This window comes from Cucurbita pepo, chromosome LG02 (genome assembly GCF_002806865.2).
Source record: "Cucurbita pepo subsp. pepo cultivar mu-cu-16 chromosome LG02, ASM280686v2, whole genome shotgun sequence".
NCBI lineage: Eukaryota > Viridiplantae > Streptophyta > Magnoliopsida > Cucurbitales > Cucurbitaceae > Cucurbita > Cucurbita pepo.
Genome location: NC_036639.1, coordinates 7609650 through 7623535, shown reverse-complemented (window position 1 = coordinate 7623535; position 13886 = coordinate 7609650). Strand labels below are relative to the sequence as shown.

Here is a 13886-nt window from a genome sequence, read left to right as displayed (position 1 = left end):
TTAATTTTGGAGTCAACTTCCTCGAGCTACATGTTAACCAAAACACAGAAATAAGAATTCTTGGGCAACTTGATCCTTACATACTTATGTCATGGCTCCTTCATGAAAATCATCCGTCTTAGGCCCCTAAAGCTTAAGGAATCATCAATTTTGGACGAGAGGGGCTGTAGAAAGGAATTTAAAACTTACCCCTAATCTTACCCGAAAATGAATTTCTTCAATTGGACATTCTCCTGGACTTATTGGTCTTTAAGGTTTTCAACGGAAATGTTTCTTAGAGGTACAAAAACCAATTACGATAGGTCTTACACAATAAATTTGTGTGTAGTCTCCAATTGAATCTCCAAGTTTTTTTTTGAGCTCCTTTAATAGCATATTGATTTGGTCTTATAGGTTAGAGGAACTTTCAATTTTGGCTTTCTTCACCAATCTTGTAGGCAATCTTATTTAGAAGATGAAGAACAAGTTTAAAAGAAATTGGTGTACTATAGCACTTGAAAAAAGTAAAGGCTTGTAACTTGAGTTGGAGGGCATGTTAATTCTTGATTCTTGTTCCAAATGAAAGCCCTACTTCAAATCCAAATGAAAGCCCTACTTCAAACTTTGTAGAGAGAGCTTAAACTGACATTGTAACCTTAAAAATTACCATGATTTTAAGGAATTTTGTAAAACTTCTGCCGAAGATATCTTCTTTAATAAGGATTTTGCCGATTTCATCTTTAAAGTTTCATCGTTGGATATCATGAGTTATGGACATTCTAGATCATACCCAAATTTAAAGGAAATCCAATGCCTACGTGGGTTCGATAGCAAATATGACTTGATTCAGCAGTGGCATTTTCGTAATTTCTTTTAACTTTAAGGGGTTTTTGATAATTTGATTTTTTTTTTTTTTATAAAACTCTAAAATATTTCTAAAAATTCCTTATTCCTTGTGTCACATTATTCTCTTCTTTGAGTACCTTGAAATTCATTCTTCTATCGAGATTAAAAGGATAGAAAGCTCCTTAAAAATAAAAAATGACAATTTTGCCCTTTAAGCCTACGTTTTCCTTTTTGATCTTCCCCCATGGCCCTAAATCCTTATGAAGCCTTTTTAGGGCTTTGAATTTACCTTCTTGAAATTCTTAAAAATTTTCTTTGATGTATTACAAAATTTAAATATTCACGTGTCACCAGCATTACTATATTGATTACAAATGCTAAATATTTTTAATTTTCATAATAATTTTAAAGTTAGGATAAAGTTGGGTTGAGTTGATCGTAACTCTAATTTTTTGATTGATTGGGTTGACCGAATTTTCAATTTTCCAAAAATTAACCCAATTTAAAAATAAATAAATAAATAAATAAAAACTCAGATTGAATTGGGTAGTATTGGTAACTCAAATTATCGGGACACATGAACTCCTTAGTGTAGCACAAATGTTAACCAGACGATGAATTGAGGTTACAAAGTTAATCATTGTAGCCACTCATCATTGTAATACTAACCCCTTAGTCACTCATCATCTTAGCCACATATATCGTGGATCTACCATGGCTAGAGACGAACCAATTTAATTCTGCATATAATGGTTTTGTTTTCCATTGATTATATTACAAAGTATACTAGTTGAGCTATCTCATTTTAGATTATTTTTTTATTTTATTAGAAAAGACAAGAATGTCTTTAAGCCTTTTTTAGATTAAATTTCTAGTTAATGAGTTGTTGGATTTTATAAAGTAGAAGAGTGAGGCGAGAAATTAACAAAAATAATGTTGGGTCGATTGATGTAACACTCCAGTCTCAACGAAAAATTAAAAATTCGATTTTTACTTTTAAACTCAAATTTATAATATTTTCTTAAGAGTGTTAGAGACCGAATTTCACAATAAGATAGAACCGAACAATGCTTAGAACCATTCTAGAAATTCAAGAAAAATATAAAATAAAATAGTGAATATATATTTTTTTTTAAATTGATTAAAAGGATTTTGGATTAGCTCTAATCATATTGCTAAGAATGAAGAGAAAGAAAGAAAAGAATAAGAGAGAGGAAAGAAGATGAGAGTTTAGTGATTCCTGAGAGAGAGAGAGTTAGAGAGAGAAAATTGAAATCTACTCCAAATAATTGAACTTCCTTGACAAGAATTGCTCGGTGGCTTTGGGAGAACCATTTTGAACTTTTGATTTGTGCAAACTCGTCAAGAATCAAGGAAAAAAAAGATGAAGTAAGTATTTGAGGTTCTTGATTCCAATTTTCGTTGAACTTTTCTTAAAGTTAAGTTATGAACTCTTAATATGTTAAAATGGTAGGATTTGACACAAGTTTTAAGTTTTATGAAGGAAGTAGAGTTGATTTAGACTAGAAGGTGACATTTTGAAAAATGTCAAGAAATTAATTTTTTTTTTTTTTTTTGTAACGTTTTAGTTTTGGATCACAATTCTTTGTTCGATATTTGAGGATTCTATTGACATGGTATCAGAGCCATGCCCTAAACTTAACTATGTCAATAGAATCCTCAAATATCAAACAAAGAATTGTGAGCCTCGAAGGTGTAGTAAAAAATGACTAAAGTGTCGAACAAAGGGTGTACTTTGTTCGAGGGCTCCAAAGAAAGGACTCGAGCCTCGATTAAGGGGAGGCTATTCGAGAGCTCCATAAGCCTCAGGGGAGGCTTATAGTGGACTTTGTTCGAGGGGAGGATTGTTGAGGATTATTGGGAGTGAATCCCACATTGGTTAATTTAGTGGAAGATCATGGGTTTATAAGTGAGGAATACTATCTACATTGGTATGAGGCCTTTTGGAAAGCCCAAAGCAAACCCATGAAAACTCAAAGTGGACAATATCATACCATTGTGGAGAGTCGTGATTCTAACATGTATTTTTAGTAAAAACTAAAAATTTTCTGTATTATGCAAGGCTAAAAAGAAATTATGCAAGTTGTAAATGCTTTTTTCTATGTTAGAAAGAAGGATGGACTTTTGTGATATGTGCTCTAGGATGGATGTTATCTCTCCGTATAGCTTGTTTTCTTGTATGTATGTATGATACGGTATATTTTAGCTCCAGGTGTTCAACTATATATTCTCCCTATAAAATGTGTTTATTTGCATAGGGTTAGCGCATTAGAGTTAGGTTGGCTAGACGATGACCTAGGTCAAGATGCCTCTAGTAGGATTGTGAGTGGGCGGTCAGAGGGTCCGGACCCTAGTTCTCCCAAACCGAGATAAACTTAAGGAGTAAGAATAGAGTACCTTGGAGTCGAGAGTCCGCATTAAGCTACCTAGCTGCCTTAGGTGATAAGGATCATAGTGTTCCAAATGTTCAAAGTGGACCTATTACACGATCCAAGACCAAGAAGATTTAACAAGCATTAATTTTTTATTTACAAAATTGGATAGACTCGATTCAACCTCCCTTTCATGTGTTACAAGTTGATTTGATTGAGAAACGATCATTTGCACTTTTGGAAGTGAATATTTGTATCGTTAAAGTGTAGGATGGGGTTACTATAGTACTTGATTGTTAGTTTTTTTTTTTTTTTTAAACTTTATTTATTATTTTAGTTTCATAACTCCAGGCAGTGGGGAAAACGGTGAGAGTTACTTGTCAAAATAACCATAACTTCTTTTTTAGTCAACATCTGAAGGGTAGTAGGGAGTAACTTACCAATCATGTCCGTAAACTTATTTTAGGGGGGTTTGAAGAGTTGAGGTTTTTTGGAGAGACTATAAATACCAATAAATATTAGTACGTACCAATTAGATTTTGAATGAAATTGAGCTTTCAAAGTTGAGACTTTCACCCATAGATAAATTTGAGCGTCCAGTCATTTCTAAGTTTTAAGTAATTTTGTGTGGTAGATTGCATTTGAGTTAGTCAATCAAGCCTCGAACTATCAAGTTCGAGTGTGGAGTGATTCAATTTAGAAAAAGATTCTAAATCTTACTTATAGATGTTGAGAGTTAATCTAATTCTAGCATTATCTATTGGTTGATCCGAATTTTGCACAACGAGATGTTAATTTCTTTGATTCAAGGGTTCTCGCTTCAACAAAAGCTTGGATTGTTGGGTTGAAAATTAAGATTGCCTTATCATTATGCTTTGTAGAAGACCGCCACAGCTTGTGGTAATGACTTAGCTAAAGTTTAGATTATGGATTTCATGCCTTAGTTGATCAATAGAGGTATCTCATAGTAAAGCATGCTTTAGAAAACTCAATTAAGTTGAGGGCGCTACAACTAGTGCAATTTATACATTGACCAAGGTCAAAAAATTTCCAGTAAACTCTGGCACCTTAGGATCGTGAGCGACAATCAAAGGTCTAGACCTGAGTGTACCCAGGAATTTGGATTGGCCTCGAGAGCTAACCCTAAGCATCCTAAAAATGAAGTATGAGATTTAAACCGCCTAGAAATGGCCAGGAGTAGCGCGCTGGATAGGGTAGTGCGACAGATGCCCCAACCTAGTAGAAATGGTCAGTGGTCTCTTGAACAAGACCTCTATGTTGTAAATGCGTCCTTGAGCGAGGGTGCGTGGGACCACGTAGATTGACCTAGTAGTTGATAGGAATGTAAGGATCACTTCTCTCAAACATTTTGCGACTTTACGGTCCTGTGAGAGGGTCCCTCAGCTTACCCCCATGAATCACTTCTCTCAAACATTTTGCAACTTTACGATGGGAGGGTCTCTCAACTAACCCCCATAAATTATGTTCAAATTCAGATCCCGCCATTGTGTCTCGTAGCTTATGAGACGACACCTCAATCTAGGACACTAGTTATTCATTGCATAAGCAAGCCACAAGTCATAGAAAAGAAAGATTGAAAAACTAGCACATGCCCCCTAGGGGTATGCTTCAGCTTAGAGACCCGTTTGGAACATCGGGGTACCTAGGTATTCAGATAGTTGTAGAATCTAGGCCTAAACTTCCTAAAGACCAGATTAAAGCTCGTAGATACTTACTAGGATAAGGATGCAATGAGAGCCTACAATTAGGTTACTTACTAAGTATATTTACATGCTAATTCCTTCCATTTTTCTTTTTCAGGTGTTCGCAAGCTGCCGATCGAGATTTTAGAATACTTAATAGCTGCGTAGTTAGATAGGGATCGTTCCAGAATGTCAGTCTGTCTCTTATATTTTATGTATTTGAGTATTTTCTATTTTGTACTCGAATTGTATCTCGAACCCTTTTCCTCTTTTGTAAGGGAATTTTGAACCATACTCTCTTGTAATTTGATTTGGTTTGTGTTTTAATTATGATGTTTGTCTTTAATTGTGATTTAAATTTTGTTGCATATTCACATTTTATTTATTTATTTATTTATTATTATTATTATTATTTTTTGTCTTTTCGTCTAGTTTGATTTTGAAACCTCAAAAATGGAGTCCTGAGATGACAAGCATTTAAAAGTAAAATTTTAACCCGTGGAGATATTTTTTACCAAAATTTGAGAAAGATCAAAGATAAAATCATGACGATTCTAGACGTTTCAAAGACGATAAAATCATGATGATTCTAGACGTTTCAAAAATGATGGATCCTTTCTCCATAAATTATGAACGATGGGCAACCATTTGGAGTAAGAAGCAAGCCATTGAAGATGCCTCAAACTTGTTTCCTCAATCCTATTGACCATGGAAGAAGCTCGAAGGCAACTGGAAATTCAATCCGAGGCTATGGGCACTGAATGGACACGAAGGGTATTGACCCCAACAACGTGCTCAATTGGAAAATGGTAGTATCAACTAAGATTTGGGGTTAAGACTCAAATCCTTGTTTGCATTTCATAATGCTCAAAATTAAGGATTCTTTTAGTCTTAGGGGACTAAATTAAGCTTATTTGATGCGCGGTCGAAGACAAATTCGCCCAGAATCGAGCTGCCCATAAGAATTTAACTCTACGTTCTGGGTTGAAATGCAGACCGAAGTTGAAATTTGGGAAATTGGACACGTCCACGCCAAGTCGCTCTTTCAAGTTTATTCCTCTAGTTTGAGAGCAGTATAAAGAGGAATTCTTGGGAAGAAAACTTGGCTTAAGAGTGCCTCAATGGCTCTGCCCAATAACAAATTCCTTTGGGTTTTCAACCAACTTTGGGAGTCCTCAACTTAAGTTATAGCCTCCCTTCCTTGACATTTCATATTTAAGTTATCAATGGCGAGAAACACTTTAAAATGGACTAGACAAGGTCGTTTTTAGGCAACGGCGACTGGGCACGCATGTTTTCTTCCCCTGCGGGAGGAAGAGGATGATGATGTGGCCGGTTCAACCAAATCGGCCACTTTAGCCCAAAAACCTGCCTCCATTTTTTCATCAAATTGAACTTTTTATTTTTATTTTTATTTTTTAATCAATTCTCATAAAATTTTCAATGGTTCCAAAAGCTAAACTCTCTCAAATAAGTAGAGTTCTTGTACTTTTCTTAAAAAATACTTGTACGAATAGCTTGGATTTCAATATAAACCTTAACTTAGTATTAGTTAATGATACATAAATAAAAATACTAAGATTAGTGAGTTAAGGACTCAAATCAAACATTTTGCTTGAGAATTAACTGAAAAAAGGTGTAAAATGACCATAATATCCTCCGTCTGTAATATCCACGGTTCACGACCTTTAGGATACCTAAGTGATTTGAAACTTTATACAAAACCTTGAAATAGGACTATCAAGGTATTAGTAACTTTTTACGTTTATTGGAACATGTTAGATTGCCCTCTAGTTCCGACCTAAATATTACCTAATAAACTCGTAAGGCTACCTCATGGTATATCATACATCTCATGCAATCCTAAGCATAGTAATGAATTATTTGAGAAGAATATGTCTAGGATCATTGAATATCATACCCTACGCCCGATGTTAAATAAGTTGCTAGGATTTATGCCCAAAAGTGACTCTTATCTCCCATCACACGGTGTATTACGAGACCCCTATTCCTCTTCTAGGTGGGATGCCTTGCATTAAATATCACAAGCAAGATGTCATGATGGGCCTCCTACTTCCCTCACTTAGATGAGATGCCCTGCATCAGGATTTACTAGCAGGATGACACGATCATGTTGCACCACTCATGTGCTCACGGGGAGAGAATTAAGGGCCTCTTTAGGAGAAGTTTTCAGGATGAGAATGTGACATGTATCAAGATAGAGTTTTAAGTACTAAGTGCCTAAAAATAAGTTTCAGCATCCTAGCTTAAAGATTGCGATTAAGAGCCTACAAGTAAGCTACTTGCCGAGTTTTACTCACTCTATATTTTATATTTTTTTGTTAGGTAATTAAGAGTTGATCGAAAATGGGAGCGAACTTTGGAGCGAGAGCCATAGACCAACCTTTCGTTTACAAACTTAGTATATTTTGAAATGTTTCTTTTGAGTCATTCTTATTTTGTGTCTAAACTATGTTGGAATAAATGCTACTTTAATATAATAATAGTTTAGATCCAAACTTATGTTTAAATATTTTTTTTTAAAAAAGCTATGGGTCCCACCCTTCCACCTGCCACAAAGAGACCATTTATGGTTGGATAAAATATAAATGGTTCATTAGAAAATGGGTGGGTGTTACTTTGTGTAAGATGCTCTTACACTTATATGAGTAGAATAGATTTTTGTCCGAGCTGTAGTTACAAATAATTTATGAAGTATTGACTTACTTGTAATGATTTTATCAATTGTTATGCATAAGAGTGTCACTCTAAGTCCACAGTAGTTAATAAATGAAAATTGATTAATTAAAAAGTTTAATTAATTAATTTGATATCATTTGAGCTTATAATTGGTAGGTTATAAACTACGGAAAAATTTGAAGCATTCCAATAAATAAATATATATATATATATATAATTTGAAGTTTTTAAATTAATATTTAATATATTATATACATTATGTTAAAATAATTAATGTATAAATACATGGACTAAAAAAATATATTTGAAATGGGGGTAGCAATTCAAGGTGGAAGAGTACAACCCAATCAAGTATTCTAAGGAAGCAAAATTACATTTTGGAAAAGTCGTTAAGGAAGCTTGGTGAATCCCACCGTGTATAGGTGCGTCATTGAAAGTCTAAGGCACTTGACTTGTACTCATATAGATCTTTCATATGCTATCGAAATGGTAGGTAAGTATATGGAGAAGCCTACTGTGATGCATCATCAAGCAGTCAAGCACGTTCCCCGATATGTGAATGAAACCACAAGTTACAAGCTAAAGTATCAAAGAGGGTACAAGTGTTAACATTGGCACTTTTTTACGTGTTTGAGACGAGGGTCGTTAACTCGTTCAGAAAAGTTGTTTCTCATTTTGGTATCATACTGTATCCACTAAAGATTGTCATAAGCGTAAAATAAGGAAGAAAAAAAAAACATTTACTCGTGTCTATAAGACCTCACAACCTCAACCCTGTCGAGAAGACCATCATGGAGGCACTTAGATCATTATGAGAAAAAACTAAGTTTCTTTCAATATTTTTCAACGAAACTGAAAGAAACGCTCAAATTTGATGAATTTGACACATATGTTTAGTTAAAATACGAAACTTAAACACTTTCATTTTCGAGCCATAATCGAGTCATTTTTCATAGGTGTTAACATTGCCACTTTTTTCCTGTTTGAGACGAGGGTCATTTAACTCATTCAGAAAAGTTGTTTTCTCATTTTAGTATCATATTCACTAAATATTGTCCTAAGGGTAAAATAAGAAAAAAATATATTTACTCATGTCTATAAAACCTCACAACCTCAACTCTGTCGAAAAGACCTTAATAGAGCCACTTAAATCATTATGGGAAAAAACTAAGTTTATTTCAATATTTTTCAATGAAACTGTAAGGAAGGCTCAATTTGATAAATTTGACACATATGTTTGGTTAAAATATGAAACTTAAACACTTGCATTTTCGAGCTATTTTCGAGTCATTTTCCATAAGTGTTAACATTGCCACTTTTTTCCTGTTTGATACGAGGGTCATTAACTCGTTCAGAAAAGTTGTTTTCTCGTTTTAGTATCATACCATTTCCACTAAAGATAAAAAAAAAAAAAAAAAAAACCCGGAGGAATGGTGTTGTATCTCAAAAGGAATTTGGTTACTTGACAATCTCAAAAGCAGCGAACTATGACACTGTCTTGTTGGTCAAAATGACTGGAAGTAAGTATTGTGGTTGAGGAACTTGTTGGGCAGCACCTGTGATGTACCAAGTATTGTGGTTGAGAAACTTGTTGGTCAAAATGACTAGAAGTAAGCTAAAGCTGGTAACTCTCTACATCGATAACAAATTTGCAATTGCATTGATGAAAAATCCAGTATTTCACAGACGCAACAAACACATTAACACTCGTTCCCACTTCATTCGTGAGTGTTGTAGAGTTTGTATGCACTATAGAGCAACATGTGAATATTCTCACCAAGATCTTAGAAAGTGTTTAATTTGTACGGACGTCGGAATTGATTGGAGTGAAAAATATTGAGCAAAGAATTAACCTATGAAGCAAATTTAAGAGGTAATAATTTGTGGAACAAGTTTAAGGGAATTAACATGTGAAGCAAACTTAGAAGATTAAATTTAGAAGTTTGTAAAATGTTGAGCAAATTTAGAAGAATTAACTTGTAGAGCAAACTTAAGATATTCTTTCCCAAGTTTTTGAAAACTATTAATACATATCAATTATTTTAAGTTTTTAATACAAATCAATTATCTTGCATTTATTGTGTTTCTCTCTGTTTCGATTATTAGCTTAAGTGCATTTCAATTAAGGGTCAAAAGAGTCAAAATCAATAGAGATAATTGTTATGCAACCGTAAATACCAGCGTACTAAGTTATGAAGTAAAATAGATAGCTACTATGTAATCTTAGATAACCATGCTGACCAACTTAGTAAAGACGCTATCAACACAAGCAAGCACATTAGGACAGTAACACAATTGTTAAAATTTGTTGCTTTAATTTTGTTGAAATATATCTTCAATGAGGAAAAGAAAAGATGAACATAAGAGTGGTTTAGAGAAGTAGAGAGTGGAGGAAGTCCCACAATGATGTGTGTGGTATTATTTGAAAATGATGATATCATCCTCCAACAATTTGGCATTCATGTTCACAATTTTGGTAGAACGTCGATACCAAATTTCATTCCTGCATTGCAATCATTTCCCATAGCGGAGATAAAATAAAAGCGGCCAACACGCGGTAGCGAAATGAAACCAACAAAATCATAAACAAATGGTGGGAGGACACATCCGTCAAAATCTGCTTGAGATTTTGGGCTTGCAACGTCGTGAACTTCGTTGCCTCTTGATTTGATTACTGCCCAACAACACATGCATTCAAGTTACGAGTAGCAGAAATGAAAGAAAGAATGAATGAAGTGAATAATTACTGAGTCTATCATTGATGTAGAAGGTTGAATTGCGAGCCCATTCGGAGAAGAAGGTGGGGGTTGGTGGGAGGTTCCACCCATGATCGCCTCCGACAATGTGGCCGATGGCAACCGCGTGGTGGAGGAGGGCTCCAAGGAAGAAGAAGGAAGCAAGGGAAGTGATTGAGGCACTCATTTTTTCTTTTTCTCTTTTTCTTGATGATTTTGATTTTGGATTGGGAGGAAAGAATAAAGTAATTTATGAGCTGTCACGAATGGGATTTTAAAACCACTACGCCCACAGATTTATTTATTTTTTATTTTTTAAGATTAAGAAAAATATCCCCTCTCTCAAACAAAATTGGCTTCCTCCATTAGAGCTGTCATGGCTGACCGACATAGGTAGGAATTCCAATTGAAGTAGGAAGTAATAAAAGAATAAAACAGATTTCTTCCATCCCTAACTATTTTAATGTTCAATTTATTAGAATGTTTTATTTTTTAAAATATAGAGAACCTGGTTCTCTCAAATTTTGTACACGGGGTTTTTGTCATAATTTAAAAATTTGGTGGAGATTAAAATTGAAATAGGAGGTAGAGACAGAAAAGGGAAGGAACTTACTTTAAAAAAAACTTTTAAGTACAGTGATTACTAGAAAGATGAAAAAGGAATCTTCATCTTCATCTTAATGTCATATGCCATCCTTAGGGTCTTGCCGGCGGACGCCTTAAAAATAATAATAATAAGAAGAAAAAAGGATGGAGTATAAAAAATATTTAGTAAACAACCTTCTTGTAAGCTTTAGAAAATTGGGGCTTAGTCTCTATTGTTATCTAAGCTTCTTGGGTACATCGAAGTTCTAGGTAGTTATCTAGCTACTCATGGACTCTATGGGTTCGAATAATGTGGTTCAACCTTTCACGACATCACAAATTTGCCGAGCAACAAGTGACATCTCTGGGGTAAACTACTCTTATGTTTTTTAATTTAAGGTAATTTTCTTTGTCTATGTAGTAAGAAACCAATGTCGTGGGTTGAGGCGCCTACCTCATAAAGCTTCTAGTGAGACAGTATGGTGTTTGCTAAATCTGAAAATCATCCATAGAATGTTAGTTGTAAACTCTCCCATAAGACCATAAAGTTACCTAAGATTGGGGGGAGTGTCCCCTGCATGCCAGCTGTCACAAGTATGAAGAAAGTAGGTTATGACCTTTATGTCGAGACAAACAAAGCGGCGACACTCAAGTAGCGCCCATCTAGCCACGTGAGAGTCAAGATAGATGAGTGTCATGATGCGACCAATGAAGACAGTGCATCATCTAACACATCATATAAAGTAGACATTGAAAAGAAGACAAGACATAAGATAGGGGAACAAGTAGACAAGAGTGTCAAAGATAGGCTTGTTGAAAGGTCGAATAGGGCCCCTAACCTTAACCTCAAAAGTCAGAGTTCTAGAGGGAACTTGAGCATGCAGTTTTGGAGTCAAATCCATCCATTGAAATATAAAAGCTCACCAAATTTAATGTCAATTGGACATTGAACGAACACTCCACAACATAGTATGTCCGTTCGGCAAAAATCATGTGTACACCTATCAAATAAAAAAATGCCTCAAAAGTACCTTGGGGGAGGAATGATGTTAGCTCTCCACCACCCTTGGGCCTTGTGGTCTAAGCTAGCTACCCTATGGCACATGCAGTGTCACAATGAGGGCAAGTGTTGCGAGACGAGTGTCTTAGGCGACTTCTTTTGAAATGAATCTTTCAAAGATAGTGGCGGACCATACAAGTGTGCTGACATTGCGTCCTTGCCCATGTGTCAAAGGTTGAATTATGCAGTCATTATCCAGAATGAATTTCTTAAATGAACTAGAATGGACACAGAAAGGCCAATGCCTTGATTTAACCTAAATGGATGGATGTTCAAGATGTCCTGATGATATGAATGACACATGGACTCGTCCTCGATGACCATGATCAAGTGAGCTCAGCTAGCCGATGACATTCCTGGACCTGAGGTGGAATCGAGACGTGATGATATAGTTAACTGGGAACCAAGATGAGAATTGAGATGCGATGTTGCATTGAGAGACCTTGGCCCCAAGTAGAGGCAAGGTCAAACTAAATGACTTTGCCTAGTTAGAGCAAGTCGCTTGGGTTGTAGAAGATTGAACATGTATGCGCAGACGGCTTGTGTCGTCGAACAAGCTTGGATTCTACACAAGTTGTGTTCGGTTGACAAAGACAAACCTTGCCTAAGGTCTAACGAAGCCACAAGGACTAGAGAAAAATATTCATGAGGCTTACGTTCTCCTCAAAGCTTGTCATGAGTGTGCCAAGATCACAACGTCGTACGTTTAAAAAAGTACGGCCGTGACACCGGCCAGCTACTGGGTCAATCTATGTGGTCCCATGCTCCCCTCTCTTGACCACATGGTTGGGGAACACATTCCCTAACTGGCCTATGCCTAACTCGACAATACTGGTGCCAGAGTGGAAAGGGTAGTGTAGTGGAGACTCTGATGAAACTATTCATACTATTATAGTCTTGAAAGCTACCTGGGCCACACAAGGATGTCGTGGAGATTTATTAGGTTCTTATGGGCGTCTATGCAGTTTGGTTCTCAATTATCATTTACAGGACGTTTAAGACTAACCCTTGGTTAATCCATACTCTAGGTGCATGAAAATCTAACTTATCACCGCTCAAGATCCTAGGGAGCTCAGTCTATTGGAAGTGTACTAAGCTAGGTTAACTTGCAACTGCTCTAGCTTTAGCGTCCTAGTCTTAGCTTGGTTTGTTAGGAATCACAGATCTCCACAATGGTATAATATTGTCCACTTTGAGCATAAGCTCTCATGGCTTTGTTTTGAGCTTCCCCAAAAGGCCTCATTCCAATGGAGATAGTATTCATCACTTATAAACCCATGATCTTCCACTAAATTAACCAATGTGGGACTCACTCCCAATAATCCTCACTCTTGTGCATTCTTTGTTTGGGAGATTATCCTATCGATTATAAGAGTGTGGTATGCATAATCTAAATCTTCGTGCAAACTTATTAGGAAGATATTTTATCAATCACCTAAAGTAATGAAAATATACACTAAAATATATACCAAACAAAAAACCTTTATAAGGAGATAACATCCATCAACCGCCTGGAACACATATCACAGTATATGGACAAGGAGTGCGTTTCTATTGAGTGTGGAAACAGGTCAAAGCTGACGCTGCGGTCTCGTAAATCGGTCATGAAGAAAGATTTGAGACTACATAGGTAGATGATAAGGTGAGTGCTTATATTAAGTGTAGGGATGGGTCCAAGGTTGAGACTGCGATATCATAAATTTATCCAAAAAGAGGACTTGGGACTACACAGTTAGTTGACTCATGATGGTTGCCCGTGGTATGTGTAGCAACTTCCAGACCTTGAAAGGGTCTATGAAATGCAAGATAACTACTTGGAACTTCAAAACCTACTCAAAAGCTTAGATAAATGTGAAATTAGGCCCAAACTTTGTAAATATTAAAC

The 13886-nt window shown here is 35.7% G+C and overlaps 1 protein-coding gene across 1 annotated transcript; it reads right to left on the bottom strand.

Moving 5' to 3' along the window:
* Positions 1-9903: 9903 nt before the first annotated feature.
* On the bottom strand, positions 9904-10583 carry LOC111788993 (cucumber peeling cupredoxin-like). The gene is made up of 2 exons (XM_023669602.1): positions 10369-10583; positions 9904-10295 (listed from the first exon to the last, which is right to left on the bottom strand). Exons 1-2 carry the CDS (start codon positions 10541-10543, stop codon positions 10087-10089), a joined length of 384 nt encoding a protein of 127 aa, XP_023525370.1. The 5' UTR covers positions 10544-10583; the 3' UTR covers positions 9904-10086.
* Between the last annotated feature and the right edge of the window lie 3303 nt (positions 10584-13886).